Source organism: Mesitornis unicolor, unplaced genomic scaffold, assembly GCF_000695765.1.
Source record: "Mesitornis unicolor isolate BGI_N332 unplaced genomic scaffold, ASM69576v1 scaffold35029, whole genome shotgun sequence".
NCBI classification, from domain to species: domain Eukaryota; kingdom Metazoa; phylum Chordata; class Aves; order Mesitornithiformes; family Mesitornithidae; genus Mesitornis; species Mesitornis unicolor.
This window is the reverse complement of record NW_010208508.1, coordinates 1814-19179: the sequence shown is the minus strand read 5'-3', so window position 1 is coordinate 19179 and position 17366 is coordinate 1814. Positions and strand designations below refer to the sequence as shown.

The 17366-nt window shown below is 35.7% G+C and overlaps 1 protein-coding gene across 1 annotated transcript; it reads left to right on the top strand.

The window, feature by feature from the left end:
• Positions 1–5161: 5161 nt before the first annotated feature.
• On the top strand, positions 5162–16129 carry GALNT3 (polypeptide N-acetylgalactosaminyltransferase 3). Its single transcript, XM_010192543.1, has 10 exons — positions 5162–5758; positions 7112–7284; positions 8452–8601; positions 8854–9088; positions 9834–9951; positions 10321–10521; positions 11587–11718; positions 12636–12737; positions 15076–15228; positions 15734–16129. The coding sequence occupies exons 1-10, from the start codon at positions 5247–5249 to the stop codon at positions 15854–15856; spliced, it is 1899 nt and encodes a 632-aa protein (XP_010190845.1). The 5' UTR covers positions 5162–5246; the 3' UTR covers positions 15857–16129.
• The last annotated feature ends 1237 nt before the right edge of the window (positions 16130–17366 follow it).

Genomic DNA, 17366 nt, shown 5'->3' with positions numbered 1-17366 from the left:
TTTATTAAAAAAACTGAGGTCCATCTATGTTGTTGATGCTAACCCCAGTAAATTTCTCCTCATTGGCATGGTCTGAAAGAATTTCTGTTGATTTGCGTTATCTTGATGTTTTAATTTTTTTAAGTAAGTTTGTCTACAGTGTTGTTAAGACCAAGCTAACAAAAAGTCTACATGTTGGCCACTGTAGCGAGACTTTCCTGTTAGCCAAGAGTTTTGCAGAGACAGCCTGACATCAGAGTTAGTGGGTGGCATAATGCAGCATAGACTGTGTATTCAGTTCTCACACTGCCCGTGTGTTGTGGTTGGAAGTAGTGTGGCAGCTGCTTTCTGGCACTTCCAGAAGACTTTTGTGGTACATATTAGTTTTCTTGTTATTTTCTTCTTAAGAAAATAAAACCCTCAAAATCCAACTTCTGATGTTTAAGGCTAATTATTTCAAAGTGCTGTAAGAATTCAGACTACTGCTATTAGTGAAAACAACACTAATGAATAGAAGATTAAACACTTTGCTAAGCAGTCACCTCGGGGAGTTTAATCATGCCACACGTTTCATCAGCATGACCTGGAGGTTGGAACAGTAGCTTGGTCTGTGCTTGCTGGCATTGCTGTGCCATAAAAGTGTGTGAGGCATTTGTGGGGAATAAAGATTGTATTTCTGGCTACAGAATTACCTCGTTAAAAATATAAGGAAGATACAGCTTTGATGTCAAAAGTTCTTTGGACAATGTAATCTGTGTTCTGGAAACTGCTACTATTTTGGGTGACAAAGAGCTCTTCTTTTATTGTAAGCAATATCCTTATCAGATATTTTCTCAATAAAACTACACTCAGCATTTGTCTTTATCAAAGAGTTTGCTGTATATCTGTGGCAAACAGCCTGTGTTTGTCCACTTCACCTCTGCTGCTATCCCAAGGCTATCACCTGATCCTTTCTTTAAAAAAAAGAAACATTAGTTGCACTTGATTCTATGCACAGCATGCAGCCATATATGCTACTGGAGTACTAATCCATGTTGAAAGGGTTATCTTGTGTTGCTCTGTTGCACTTAAGTGAGTTGTCTTCATTTCTAGGGGCAGACACATTTCACCTGTGTGTTATGGCAGCCCACTGTAGTTAGACCTCAGCAGCCAAGACAGATGTATCTAGTACAAGGAAATACCTTGTCAAGGGGAAATCAAAGTGTAAGCAGATAGAAGTGCATATAGTTACACAGGAACACAAATGCTGAATAAATTGCTTTCTGTTCTTGGTTGCTCATAAGGTCTGCTCTTTATAGTCTTTAGTGATGTATTTGTCTGAAGACAGAAGTATGCAAAACACAGGTAGTGCAAGAAATACTCTGGATGGATTTTAGTTCTTTTGATTTACAAGTATCTTGATCGCTGTGTTGATCACTATTATTCTAAGGATTTTTATGTGCTCAATTTTTTCAGGAAATCATCCCAGTTTAGTAATTAGTAATTTAAATTTTTGGTAAAATGTATGTATGTACTTTTGATGTTTTGTGAAGAACAGATTAGTGTGTCAGCATCAAAGCCAGGAGCAGCAAAAGTCTGGAGCATGTGCTAAAAATCCACGGAAGAAATCTTTGGTATTTTCTAATCCATTTTTCCTTTTTTATTGCTGGAGACAATGAAGCCAAAATTCATGTAGTAAACATAAAACTAGGGAAAAAATTATGATGTCTTGCACATAGCATAAGTAAATATTGCTGCATTAATTGAAATACTGAAGATGTATGATGGAAATCTGACAACTGCAACTTTAACTCTCTGAAGTTATTGTTCAATTAGTTAAACCATTTCTCTGGTATTAAGGCAGGTAACAGATATGTAGCCACATTATGTAATTTTTCTACCCTTTGAGTGGTCTCATGCCAGCTCATTAGAACAAAAAGAGAGAGTTGTAACTATTTGACTCAAATGCTGATTATTTTCTCAAATTAAAGCATAATTTCAGTGTAAAACAGTCAATGCTGCTATACAGAATTAACTTTAACCTCTCTTTTTGTGACACATCTTATACCATTATGTTCATTAAAGCTTAACCTTTCTCTTGTCACGGATAAATTTAAGTCACTTAACCAAGAGAAAAGCGTAGAGGAAGTTGGAGAACATTGTTACACATTTAGTGATATGAAAGCAATTTGAGGGCAGCAATGTTTGGAAACCAACCAGCCAGCCAACCAGTGCTAATACCCCCCTCCCCGTGTGTTTGCCTGATTGATTATGCCTAATAACTGCTTTTGAGGTGAAGAGGTTGCCATACCTCTCTTGTAAAATTAAGGTCTTCAAATATATATTTTTAAAAAATGTTTTCTTTTTTCTATTTGAGGAAGATATATTTATACTGCTTATTGATTCCTAAGCTTTAAAATTTACTAATATCATCTGTGCTTGTGCACGGTGCGCTGAGAAACAGTAATGTGGTTTTCTTTTTTATGGGTTTATGAAAACATTCCTGGTTAACATGTTGCAGAGGCTGTAGACTCAGGCAGAGCCCTTGCGGATGTAGGAATGATAGTTTCACAAGTTACAGTCTTCTTGCTGGGTGCTGGTCTGTACATATGTTTAGTGTTTTACATTGTGTACTGCATTTATGTGGCCTGGTTGGGAGGTGGGGATGACTGCAGGGGTCGCCTCTGCCCCTGTTCTGGACACAGCTGGTTCCAGCCAGCTTTAAAATGAACCCACTGCTGGCCAAAGCTGAGCCACGCAGCATACCTGGTGGTGCTGGTGTGATAATGTATTTAAGAAAGGGTAAAAAAGGCTGCACGGCAGCTGTGAAAGAGAGGAGTGAGAAAAACACGAAACAACCCTGCAGACAATCAAGATCAGTGAAGAAGGAGGGGAGGAGATGTTCCAGACACTGGAGCAGATATTCCCCTGCAGCCCATGCAGAAGACTATGGTGAACCAGGCTGGCCTGCTGCAGGCTCTGGTGAAGAAGGTATTTCTCTGCAGCCCATGGAGGACCACGCCAGAGCAGATATCCACACTGCAGCCCATGCAGGACCCCATGCCTTAGCAGGTAGATAAGCCCTGAAAGAAGCTGCAGCCCACGGAGAGCTCATGCAGGAGCAAGATCCTGGCAGGAGCTGTGACCTGTGAATGACCCATGCTGGAGTGGACCTGTGTTGGAGCAGAGGAAAAGTGTGAAAAGGAAGGAGTGACAGAGATTAAGTGTTATGAGTTGACCACAAGACTCAATCTCCATCCCCTCTACACCACTTGGGAGAAAGGAGATAGGAGATAAAAGATTTGGGAATGAAGAAATAAAGAAATAAAGTTGAGCCTGGGGAGGTGGTTTTAGTTTTCTCTTTGTTTCTCACCACCCTACACTATTTTTAATTGGCAGTAAATTAAATCAATCATCCTCGAGTCTCTGTTCCCCATGACAGTGACTGGTAAATGATCAAACTCCCCTTATCTCATCCCAAGCGCTTTTCTGTCTTTTCTCCCTGCTGTCTTGTTCAGGAGAGGGAGTGAGGTAGTGGGTGGCAGGATGTCTGGCAACCAGCCGAGATCAACCCGCCAGACACTGTGAGAAAACAAGGTATTTTTTAACCTGGAAGTTTGGTAAATTGCTTGCAATCCCATCACCAGTAAAGAAAGTTTTTCTTCTTAGTCTTGCAGTGTAGAGATATCAGCATTGTAGTACAAATTTTTCAGCACTAAAGAAAAACAGGAAAATAGTGTGTGAGACAGTGGACTAGATTTTTTTAAAATGTGTTTTCTTGGAAATGTTCTGAGCCTTGTGAAGCACGTCTTTGGTACATTGTAGTATCTGCATGGCAGTGCTATAAAAAGCTTCCCCTCTGTGTTCTTTTAACAATAGCACTATCGCAAAACTGCTGTGGTTTGAATGTATGGGTTTATTAAAAAAGCTGACTTAACCTTTGAAATAAACTATAATGTGAGCAGTCCAGATGCTTAACTTCTCCTGCAAACTCTTGAAGGAAACCAGGTGAGGTTTTTTTCCTGTTTTCTGTATCTCTTCATAAGTATATGTTATTCCAGTTAAGAAATGCAGATTCTATTTGTATTTCAGAGGATGAAATAGAACAGTAGTTTTTTGCAATTCTATGGTCAGTAGTTAGCGAGTGGGAATTAACTGTGTCTTTTATCTAGATGCTGCTTATTTCTTTTCTCAGTTCACATACATGCAACTTGCACAAAAATAAAGCTGCACTTTGAATTTAGACTGGTTGTTATTTTTCCCCTTATTGTAAACTGCCAGTTTTACAGAGAGAATTTAATTCAAATCGCTAGGATTCTGGTAGTCCTCAAATGTTTTTCATAGTTTCCCATCGTCGAAAGCTGCTGAATAATTGCTTGCCTGTGGAAAAAAAAGTGACAGAGTTCCTGAAAGAGAAGAGCTCTTTGACATGTTGTCTTGGTGTGTTGCAGGAGCACATGCCAGAAAATGCAGTACAAGTGAATGAAAAAATATGCAGAATGATTACTTTATCCTCAGCCTAAATTAGCCTACTCCGATTTACCCTTATTAAGTCTACATTGAACATGTATACTAGATAACTAAATTAATTTAAAAATTTCCCACTTGAAGTCTGATTACTTAAGTCTGATCTTGAAATTGATTTTTTTTTTTAATATGGGAAATTTCCAAATTGTCGAAATAAGTTGATTGAGAAGTCTCTTCTGTCTTTATAGTTCACTTTTTATGTGAATCTTTCTAACATGCAATTTGAATTTACTGTATTGATTCCATGTTTTCCTTCTATCCCATCATTGAACTAAAATTCCCTGCTTCTTGAATACCTAAACCAACACTTTCCTCTAATTTTAAACAACTTAATATTCAAGATTTGGAGGAAAATTAATTTGAAGTAGTGACATCATGTAGAAATAGTGTTTTATTCTTAGTGGTATGCCTGCTTGCTGGTTCTGCTGTTTGAAGTGTATTTTAAAAACAAAGCAAAAACCCCCCAACCAACCAACCAAAAAAAACTCGCCAGGGAGAGTGCATAAGTGCATTTTGAGTATCTGATAGATAGGTTTGACACACCTTTAAGTGATGGACGCATAATGTTTGACAGTTGAGAGTTGTGAATTAATTCCTGCCATTAATTTCTTGTGGTTTTACACTGCTGAATGTTCTAGGTGTCTAAATTAATACTTTTTGATTTCATTTACAGGTGTTATAATTTCAAGAAATGCTGTGACCTATTTGAAGAAGAACATTCACAGAAAATTTTATCTTGCGATAATTTTTTTAAAACTAGAATGGCTTTGAAAAAAACACCTAAACTATTCAAGAAATTATTTTTTCACTGGAAACTTTGGAAGTTTAGCATTATTGTATTTGTCTTTCTGGTATTTTTGTTTTTATTACAAAGAGAAGTAGGCGTTCAAGATTTTAAGGATGAAGCAGGAATTGAGCCAGTTGTTGGAAAGAAAAGTCATGTATTAGGTCTCATGTTAAATGCTATGAACAATATCAAAGGTGTGAAGCCAAAAATGCAGATAAAAGCACCTGTTAGGGAAACTAAGATTCCTGGAGAGAGATACTGCTTACCAGGACACTATACTGCAGCCGAACTAAAGCCCGTTCTAGATCGACCCTTTCAAGATCCTAATGCTCCTGGAGCTTCTGGTAAAGCATTTAAAACAGTCAACTTAAGTTCAGAAGAACAGAAAGAAAAACAGCATGGAGAAGAAAAACACTGTTTTAATGCATTTGCAAGTGATAGGATTTCTCTACACCGAGATCTTGGACCAGACACTCGACCTCCGGAGTACGTTGAAATGTGTATGTCCTGGTAGTTGAAAAACTTGTCAGAAATGTAGACTGCAAAGTGATTTGAGTTCAGCATTAGGTGATAGTTTAGGAAAGTCTCCCAGCTATACATAATGGTTGGCTGTACATAATGATCCACACTGCCAAAGCCAAGAGTATTTAGAAAGGCTCACTTCTTTCATGGTTTTCAATTCAAAGTAACCATATTTAAATAAGATTTTCTGCTTTTTGCCTTTAAGCTACACTTTCTGAGTGAATTTCTGGAAGCCTGCTAAGTTTTACTTAGGAAAAAAATAAAAATGTGGTTTAAACACCATTTGTCTTCTCCCCATCTGCCCTCTTTTTTTTTTTAAGTATTCAGTGTTAAAACCACCACTGCAATTAATTAATTAGGAATTATAAACTGTTGAGCAAGGCAATGGAACATCTCGGCAGTCTTGTAGTATTGAAAAATTTTATTAATGAAAAGTGTAGGATTTGGTTAGAGTGGGGTTTTTGATTGCAAGCAGTCTCTGTCAGTGTCAGACAGCTGAGAACGTATAATCTGTGTCAGAAGTGATTAACCTTCCTGGGTTGCTGCTGGTAGCATGAATATCACGTTACACACAGTGCATCTCACAATAACCTTTGCTAGAGCATAACTGGCGAGTTGTCACCTGTGTGTTTTGTGAGGCAATGGCTTTGATAATTACCTTGGGGAGTCTTCCAGTCTCTGGAGTTGACAGACAGTAAACAGTAAGTGTTCTGAATACAGAACTGTTGTCTTGTTGTCTTGACTTGCAATTGGATGTAAAGTCATGTTCAGAATACTTCATTCTCAAAAAACTGGGTTTAAAATTAACCCCCTTGAATGGGGTATGCTATCCTAAGGATTATATGACATTTCTACAAAATTTTGAAGTTCTACATCAGATCTGTTCTACTTTTCCTTGCAAACTCTGCATTATTCTAATAAATATTCTTCTTTGTGTTTTTTGGGTTTCATAAGTAATGGTGACTTAAATTCTGATTTTGCAGCTCAGTATCTGCTGTTCTCAATAACATTTTTTTTTTCTGCAGACTAGAATGCTATATGAAGTGTACTCAAATGTTTGTGAGACAGAAGCAAAACTGAGTCAGTTGTTCAAGTGAAATTCTTATTTATCATATTTAAAACATATATATTTTGTACAGCTTCTCCAGTTGAAACACCTGCCTTTGCACTCCAAAACTGGAATAGAAAGTGGAGAAGCTGCAATATTTAATGTTCATACTTAGGATGCTTCGTACTAGAAAGAGAAGTGTTTCTTTTAAGAGTCTGAGTCAAAATTTTTTGTCCAATTTGTAACATTTGACACTTTCTAATCTGTAGATGTATTGAACAAAAGTTTAAGCGTTGTCCACCACTGCCAACCACAAGTATTATAATAGTTTTTCATAATGAGGCATGGTCCACTCTGCTCAGAACTGTTCACAGTGTGATGTATACGTCTCCTGCCATACTGCTAAAGGAGATTATTTTGGTGGATGATGCCAGTGTAGATGGTAAGAAGTCTTTCTATTTTCTCTTTATTTTCATTTTTTTTAAATTTAAGACACATTAGGATTGCAGATAAATTGGTTAAAAGAGGGTATTTCTTTACCACCATTAACATGTATAATGGTATTCTAAGTGTTTTTGTTCCTTTCTTTTTCTATAAAATATAAAATAGTTCTTCCTCATCTTTTTTTTCATAAGGCACTTAAATGTAAATTCTTGTCCTTTAAGAGGGTTTTTAAACCCTATTTCTGGTTATTCAAATTCTTGTGCTGCTTAAACTGCATAACTGGTTGCACGACAAGTGGTTCTGTAATTTGTGCTTCAAGCCAATTACAATTTTTAGAACAAAGTATCCAAGGATAAATTGGCTAATGCTTGTAGCAATTTGCATTTTATCACAGTGATTGTCTTTATGCAAATTAATTTCATTAATATTTAGGGAAATGTCTTTCCTAGAAAGTAAAATTATTTAATGGAAAGGTATGTTCAGTACTCAAGCTGACTGCCAAAAATAACTGAATTTATACAGAGTGTGTTCACAAATGCAAGTTCAAAAAACTTTATATGCTTAACTTGAGATGAACACGTCTATACATGCATGCTTATATGAATGTATTTACACTTTTTACAAGTCTGTGTTTAGTATGTTCAGTAGTACAGTTTAATACTAAGGATGGGCAGAGGAAGGAAGATGATGTGGGGCGTTTAAAAGAGGGATGTTTCTCAAATTTTACACATTTAAAGAGTTTTTTTTATATAACTTATGTTGCTGTTGTAAATATTGTAGCTTTTGAAAGCTGTGTGTAAAATGTGCTATCGTTGGTAACTTGAGTAAGTAGGTACATGATCTGTTTGCTGTGAAAATAGATTTTGAATTGATATTCAAACTGTTAATACTGCAGAAAAGATGTACGCACGTGTCCTTTCTCTTTAGAATATTTTTAGTGTCCTGTCTCTTGTTCTGTGCCAGTCACCTCTTCCTGTGCTCTCACCCCCAACAAAACTCAGCCCCTAAAAGTAACGTTCAACTGTCAGGAATTGTTCACTGCTTTGATGTTGAGGTCATTCCTGGGATTAGTCTCAATTGTTTATCTTGATAGTTTAATAATGTGAGATTTTAGGTAGTGGCATGTATATACACTGAATATCCTGAAACTGATTTCTGTTTCTAGAATACTTGCATGATAAACTAGATGAATATGTGAAACAATTTCAAATAGTTAAAGTAGTCCGTCAAAAGGAAAGAAAAGGTCTAATCACTGCACGGTTGCTGGGAGCTTCAGTAGCAACAGGAGAGACCCTTACCTTTCTGGATGCTCATTGTAAGTGTAACCTGTAACTATGCCAGGTCTGGTTTATAATGCTGCTGTCTTTGATTTTAATGTTGCAGATTTTTTTAAGGAATTATGAACATAAGAAGTGTATCATTTTTCTTATTGCTATTTTATATTACTGAATGTATAATTAGCAATGCTATTTCAAAGTGGTGCGTATTGGGGGCATGTTAAAATATTCCATGTGTACTGTTTTATAGCCAAGTAAAAATTCAATGCTTGTTCCCATTTTCTCCGTAGGTGAATGCTTTTATGGCTGGTTAGAGCCATTACTGGCAAGAATAGCCGAGAACCCTGTCGCTGTTGTAAGCCCTGATATTGCTTCTATAGATCTCAATACTTTTGAATTCAGTAAGCCATCTCCTCATGTGCATAGCCACAACAGAGGAAATTTTGATTGGAGTTTGTCCTTTGGTTGGGAGTCTCTTCCAAAACATGAAAATAAAAGAAGAAAAGATGAAACTTATCCAATTAGGTAAACATAATGTGAATAACATTTTAAATCCTTCAGTTTTCATGGGTTTTTGTTATGAACAGCAGTTTGAACCAGTTCTTCAGATTAGCATGATGAGAAGTCTTAGCATCTCAGATGTATTTTGTAATACTTTCTTTAAGAATCACATTGTAAATTTTAAAGCTTTCATAAAAATATTGCCTCCCTAAGACAGTAATTACCTTTTCTCTACATATGCTAGGACATAATAAGCAATTTCTATATATTGTTTTGTCAGGAGGGAGGTGGGAAAGGCAGATTATAAGCAGTTCTTTTCAGAGACAGTACCTCAGATTCTGTCTCCTCATTCATCATCCTTGAAAGGATGACAACAAAGGTTCAGAGCACTAAAATACTGTTGCAGTGGTGCATTTGATGATAATTGTACGTGCGTTGGCTGCAGACAGTTTACTCGTCTGGAGGAGTAACAACTTTGCTTGATATCCTCCATACAATACGTTACTTTTCCTGATACTGTCTGTTATACCAGCAGTCATCAATCTAAAACAGTTGTTAATAAATGACAATAAAACTGTCAAATGAGACTCGATGTGGGCAGATTTAATTGCTTGAAGTATTATCTATGCCAGGAAAATGTATCAATGTCATGAAACACTGACAAATGCATGGAAATTTCCTAGAACAATTATACCATGTTTTCACATTCATATTTTTAAAAACCTTCCTGTTTTAATCCTGTCTTTCTCTGCAAATTTCCTTTTTGCAGAACACCTACTTTTGCTGGAGGTCTCTTTTCAATATCAAAAGACTACTTTGAACACATTGGAAGCTATGATGAAGAAATGGAAATATGGGGAGGTGAAAATATAGAAATGTCTTTCAGAGTAAGTTTGGTTACTTAATTAATAGTGGTCTCTGTACTGTTAGTGTACAGGATTTTTGAGAACAAATTTGAGGACTTCTCTGCTGAATCAGCCAACTAGGACATAGAAAATCAATGACCTATGAAATAAAATACAAACATGCTCACTGAACTGATTTTTATTTTATTTTTAAATGTGATTAGAGTTGATAGCTGAAATGTGCATTTCCAGGGTTTACTTTATTAGGAAATTCACTTATGGTATGCCTGATGTATGTACTCTTGCTAGTGGTTTGGGTTTTTTTCTGGTGAACAACAACATTGCTGATTTTTTTTTTCTACCCCCTTAATTATAATTGCAGTGCACTTACACAAAAAATGTTATTATTAGGTATGGCAATGTGGTGGACAGTTGGAGATCATGCCTTGCTCTGTTGTTGGCCATGTCTTTCGCAGCAAGAGTCCCCATACTTTCCCAAAAGGTACTCAAGTGATCACACGTAATCAAGTCCGCCTTGCCGAAGTCTGGATGGATGAATATAAAGAAATATTTTACCGAAGAAACACAGAGGCAGCAAAAATTGTGAAACAAGTAGGTGGTGGTGGTGGTGGTATTAGAAATCACACTTGCTGCGTTGAAAGTTTTGGTGAGCAAAAGTTATTTATTGACCAAGTATGTAAGGATTCTAGATATTTTATTAAAAAGGCAGAGTTTAGTTTGCGTAATGCTGTATCCCTAAAAAACATGAAAAAACTTTAGTGCTGGGGTGGTGATCATGTCTTTTTCTGTGGTGGGTTTTTTTTCTCTGAAATCCTAGGTTTGCACTGAACAGTTACCAGAACTACCAGAAGAGCATGAGAAAAGCTACAGAGCATAGAAAATGCAAACTAACTTATTTTTTGGAGTGAGAAACAGAATGTCTCATTAGTCTCAAGTTGCTTAGTATTTTTACTTGATAAGCAGGTTTTGTTGTTCTTTAGCTGCAGAATAAAGCTTATTCAAATAATAGAGATCCATCCTTTATCTGCTTAAAAACGTAAGTTAAATTTAGGAAGTTTCAGTGTTGCTTTATTTATTTTTGTAAGTTTTCTTGAACTTTGGTCTTTCATCTTTAGGAATCTAGATTTCTAGAATCCTAGAATCCTAGAATGGTTTCGGTTGGAAATGGTGATTGTTTTATCACTGATAGCATTAGATTTCCTAAACGCGTTCCTAGTCAACTAGATTTTGTCTGGGAGATCCTGCGTTGTACTGACTATTCTACTAATGGTTTAATTAATCTATTATTTCAGCTCACTCTTTTTAGTAAGATCAGGTAGCTTTATACTTGTCATCAGTATGGTCTTGTTTCTACTTTCCCACTACATAGCACTGTGTTAAAACTCTCTTGAGACTTAAGGATACTTTTATTATTTTCATGTATTTTTCTTACGTGAGCTTTTAAATGCTGCAGGTAGGATGTGTGGTGTTGTAACACTGAAAACCAAACAGCAGTAACCACAGTAGTACAGTATTAAAAAAAAAAAAGAATCAGAAAATAAAGCTTAAAACTTGTTTAATGCTACATTACAGACTATCATAGATTCATATGTACAGAACTGATATTAGCAACATTAGTATATTTCTCTTCCTTACTTACTTCCCTTCCTCTAACAGAAAACATTTGGAGACATCTCAAAAAGACTTGATTTAAGGCAGCGCCTGCAGTGTAAAAATTTTACCTGGTATCTCAATAATGTTTATCCAGAAGCTTATGTGCCAGACCTGAATCCTCTGTTTTCTGGATATGTAAGTTTAATTATTTTCTGTATCTTTTGTAATCTAGAAAGTCAACTAATCTTTTGTGCTACCCTAGTCATAACATTTTAGCTATCATTAACTGCTCTAGGGTTTTCTGTTGCTACTCTAGACAAAGAATCTCTTCTGCATACATTGCTATTTGAATATTTTAGAGCTTTGTCAATGGCAATATGAAATTTAAGCAAAGCTTCTTAATGATGAACAGCAGCCTTGTTTAATGGGACAACCAGCTAAGATAAGCAACATTCTGCCTATCACTGACAGGTAAAATGACACAAATATTGGGCCAGTGGTGAGAGATTTCCTGAATCATCAAGGTAAATTTAACTTTATACAGTAAGAAATCTGAGAGAATAAGAAAAACTGGACAGCTGTTTGCTTCTCATAATTAGGTTTATAATCAGGAAAATTTGTGTTTCTAGTTATGCGTATGTTTTTTTAGACTATTGTATTTACTCTGCCAAATAACTTCTTAGACATTGCACTACTAAAACCAAGAAAATATTGAGCAACTAATAATTATTAGTTTGAGGTGAATGTGAATGTTTAGCATTAACATGTGTAGTATTTACAAATAAAACTTCCCCTTCCTCCAATTTTGAATATGTGTATCTGTTCAAACTGTAAATTTAATGACAGTAGCCTTGTATACCAGTAGCCTAATGATTCACAGTGTGTGACTGTAGACAACCATAATGTAGTTACTGGGCTTTTGGTTAAAAAAGAATAACTGAGAGACCATGATTTTCAGATTTGAGTATAGCAGAAAGTAAAAATTAATTAACAGCTGTAAGTATTGTTAAGCCAAAGGTTAGTTTTGGATAGCAGTGATGCAGTTTGGTTTTTGTCATCTCCACTGACCTGCTTGCCTTTTTTTTTTTTTTCCCTTAATACCGTTTCTGTAGTTAAAAAATATAGGTAACCGCATGTGTCTGGATGTTGGTGAAAATAACCATGGTGGCAAACCACTGATTATGTATTCTTGTCATGGACTTGGAGGAAATCAGGTAAAATATTTGATCTGTTCAGCTGTAATTTTAGCATGTTATAGCTTTTCATTTATTTTAGCGATATTGACTAATTTTTAATATGAGATTTCTCTTTAAAAAAAAGAGCTAATTCCTACATATATTTTTCAAGGAAAATTTCATACTGCCCTTCATGTTGTGTCTCACTTCTAACATTTTATGTTCAGCATACAGATTCAGATTTTTAACACAATTGCACTGCTTCACTTTATCTCTCTTTTCTGTGCAAAACCTTTTCATCCTACGCTTACTACTTTCTTGTAACTGTTGTCTTCCTAATTCTTCCTTTCCTTATGCTTCCTCCTATTGCTTCTTTCTCTGCCACCAGGACTCGCACTGTCAAGGACGATGTTGGTGGGAATCCAGCCAATGAGAGACCAAGTAGCCAGGCCTGAGCCACCTTCCCTATCATGCTTGCAGTGTCATAGTGCGAGGTCAAAGTGATCTATCCTGTACTGGCTAATGCAAGTGAATTATATGATTGGATTTGTCCAAGAACTCTCTTAGATACATAGCTTTTGGAGGCAGCAATGGTTCTCTGTTTCTTCTACAGTTTGGCTTGCAATAAATGTGAGATACTGAATCCTTCAGGCACCACTGTAATACTGATGCAAGTAACATCTCCATTCCTGCCCAGAAATGAACACTCCACTGTTGTCTTAAAGAGTTATTTAGTGAATAAAATGTATTAACTGTAGACCCTTCATAATGAAAGGTCAACAAACGTTTAAAAGTTTTTGTTAGAATATCGTTATTATTTTTTTTTATTAAATTGTCACTCTTAAAAGCCATCCATTGATGGCACTGTGAAAACTCAGTCATATGATCCTTGTTAGCTGATGCTTTCCTAATCCATTTTTGTGAGAGATGGAATACTGTCTAGACTAACAGCTACCGTGTTACGCTAACTTCCTACAGTATTGAACTTGGTTTTGTTCCGATGTGGATTAATACTATATTAGCCTTTTTGCATTGTCACAGTCATTAATGCGAGAACACTGTACCAAGACACTGTACTGAGATATCTGCTGTATGCTTCTATTGTCATCTAAGTTATCTTACTGAAAGTCTGTGCTTTCAAGTGTTGTGGGTTGTTTTTGTTTTCCCTCCTGCCATAAAATAACTGTCTGAATCCTTTTAAATGCCAACTGTCAGAGAATTTTAATATAAGTTTTGCTGATAATGTGCATATTTGCTTACTTCACCCTTCTCAATTACAATACTGTTATTTTCAGTTGTTTTATGTTCTTTACCAGACTTTAGCAGTGTAGGCTGAATATTTCCATGCTGCTTGTTGTCTTCGTCCATATATTTGAGATGGGAGAAGGGAGTGGAAGAGAGAACCTAGTTTTCAGAGTTGTACATCAGTTGTTTATCATTCTTTCTTTTTAGAATATTCTGGGGCTGGGAATATGTCCATCTTGATAGCCACTCAATATCCAAACCAAAATTAATGAAGATTTAAACTTAGTTTTCAAGTCGTATTTTCAGGCCTTGCAGAGATTTCCTAGTTCAAAAGATAGATAAGTACAGATTAAGTCTAGTTAACTGATTTAGAGTAAGTTATTTTGTCTGAGAGCTAAGTGACTAAGCTGGTCATTCCTATCAGTACCTGTTTCAGAGAGCAATGTTGAGTGCAGAGACTTAGGAGTGAGATGCCTGCTTGTTCCTCAGTGCTTTTCCTATTAATATCAAGGCAGTGAGGAGGCAGAAGCTGACCAATTGGACAAATAGTTGAAAGCCACAAGGAGCTAACTAAGCCTGGTCTTAGGAAAGATATAGGGAAGAAAGCTGGCATATGAAGCAAAGAAACAGTGGTAATGGGATGTAATTATAGCAACTCTGTAGTTTAATGAGGGAGAAGAGACCAGGATGATAGGGTAGGATTAGAAGTATAAAAGGATGGCTGTGTCTGTTACTGTTAGAAATAAGTTCCTGTTAAGACCAGAATTAGGCCCTAGAATTCCTGAGCTTGAAGTGTACTCTCCTGTTAGAAAATAATGGTAAAATTCACTCACAGAATACATGCTTATATTACTTTTCTAATGGCTAGCTCGTGAGAGACCAGAACAGGATCCTATTGTTAGCATTTATTGATTAGATCAAGCAGCAGAAGTTGATGTACAGCAATTAGTATTGTTCCATGTGACAATTTCTTTTTGTTGTTGTTCTAAGAAAAAACAAAATCAAAAATTGAATAAAGATTTTTAAGGTTAAGAAATGCTAAAATTTAAGTTATCCATGCAACTATCTCCACTTTTGAGTCTATTTTAGTCTTGTGTTTATTTACTCAAATTTTTAAAAATTATTTAAATAGTACTTTGAATATTCTGCACAACATGAGATTCGGCATAACATTCAGAAGGAGCTTTGTCTGCATGCATCTAAAGGACCCGTGCAGCTTCGTGAATGTAACTACAAAGGCCAGAAAACCTTTGCCGTTGGAGAAGAGCAATGGCTGCATCAAAAGGTATTTAAACTGCACAGTGAATTGGCATTTTTATCAGTGATCTTTTCTGAATTAATTGTGGATTTCCAATGTAAGAGCAAACACCAATAAAACAGAACTCTGAAGCCAAAAAAGAGTAAATTTATCCCTGTGAATAACAAGTAGATAATGTCAGCTTTTCAGTTACCAGATCAAAACTTGATTATTTCACTATTTTAAATGTAAAGTAAAAATGTCACTTACAAAACCAGTTGTTACTTTTTAGTGTGTGTGTCTGAGCATCCACCTGGAAGTAAATCCAAATGTATCTTTTGGATTCTTGTATCTTTTAAAATATTTTTTTTTTATTTTTCCTAACAAAATAATGCTCATAGCTCGTCTTGGCTTGTTGCTAGTCCCTCTCTGCACTGTCTGAATGGCCTTACTCTTAAAAAGCAATGAATTTGGGAAAAAACAGAGTGGGGTAAAATACCATGCTCGTTGTTTGTTCACTTTTTTTTTTTCCTCCTTTTTTTACTCACTTCAGGATCAAACTCTGTACAATGCAGCACTGCATATGTGCCTTACAGGAAATGGAGAGCATCCGAGTTTGGCATCCTGTAATCCATCAGACCCCTTCCAGAAGTGGAACTTTGGCTGGAACAATTAAGATTTTATATTTATAGGCCAGGAGCATTTTATTAAAAGAAAAGATCCATTCTAAACTGTGATCACATATGTATACTGCATTTTTAAGTGATGCAAAATGTTTAAACAGTTCCTTTTTTCTCTTATTTAAGTTGGATATAAAATGTGTCATCAGAGATTCCTTAGGAGTCTGTTATACCAAAGATGATTGAGATCCTAATTGAAAACTGTTTACAATATTTCTGTGATAAGACTGTATGTTGACCACTGATTCGTGGATCCTATAGTCCTCTTTCACCTTGGGGACCATATTTATATTGTTTTTCCTCATATTGTAAGTACTTCTGAAGAAGACCAGTTTCCTCTGTAGAGTTACAAGAAATTATTGCATACTGTCTAAAAACCAAGATACTTTATATATTTTTATGCTCAATCAGTTGACTTCATTTTTTTCAATCATTTACATTACTTAGTGAAGCTTTCTAAGTCCTTCTGAAGTTTCTTCACTTGAAAAACTAAATATTTGACCTTCGGGTTAAAGCCAAATAGGCTACCACATTGTGCTGAGCTTCTAGCAAGTCAATTCTTCTGTAGAAGAAAAAAATTTTTCCTACTGAAATATGTATGTATGATTATTTTAATGGAAAATCTGCTTATTCTGATATTATTCTTTTGTTTAGCCAGAACTTTTTGTATAGGTTTTTGATATTTGATGAACTTTAAAATTTATGACAAAGTTATAGTATAATAGAATTCTGAGCTGCTTAACATTAACACTTTTTTTTCAGCATTTTGTTCATTATTGCTTTTGTTATCTACTAAACCCACATATTTTTTCTACCTCTAAGTGATTTGTGCAATGTTTACCTAACAGTTCCTAGTGATATCTGTACAGAATCTCTTGTATTGTTCAGCACTTGTTGATATTTTCTTTGTTGTTGCTGTTTCCCCTTTCACAAAAGACTGAACACAGTTTTATCAGTCCAGGTGAGACCTTGGCCTTCCTAACTCTTCTGCTAGCACTTTTTATGAAATACTGTATTTTTGCAAACATCCACAAGTATACTTCAGTAGATCATGTAGAGCTATGACTTCCTAGCTTTCCTTTGATTAAGTATATAAAAAAATATATTTCTTTGTTTATTTTACTGGATGCATAGTTGTTAAACACCCTCCAGTTAGTCTTCTGTTGCAGTCACCAATCATGTCCATTTTCTGACTGGTTAGCTCAGGTCTTCTTCAGTGAACGTTTTTTTTGTGTGTATTTCTGCTCAAGAAGCGTGCTCTTCAGGAGCAGAGTTTTACGCTTACTTGAAAATGTCTACTTCACATTCAGGGTATGAATGTGAGATTAATGACCACCCCACTAAAGCATTTAAGTTCACATGAAATTGCACTTTAATAAGGTAAACTCTATTTCATAATAAAACTTCATATTCTGATTTGAAGAAGACTTAATTGGTTTATGCAAATTATGGTGGTTTAAAAATAACCTTAAATTTGCAAGTGTTACGATGGGGGAGGAAAACGGC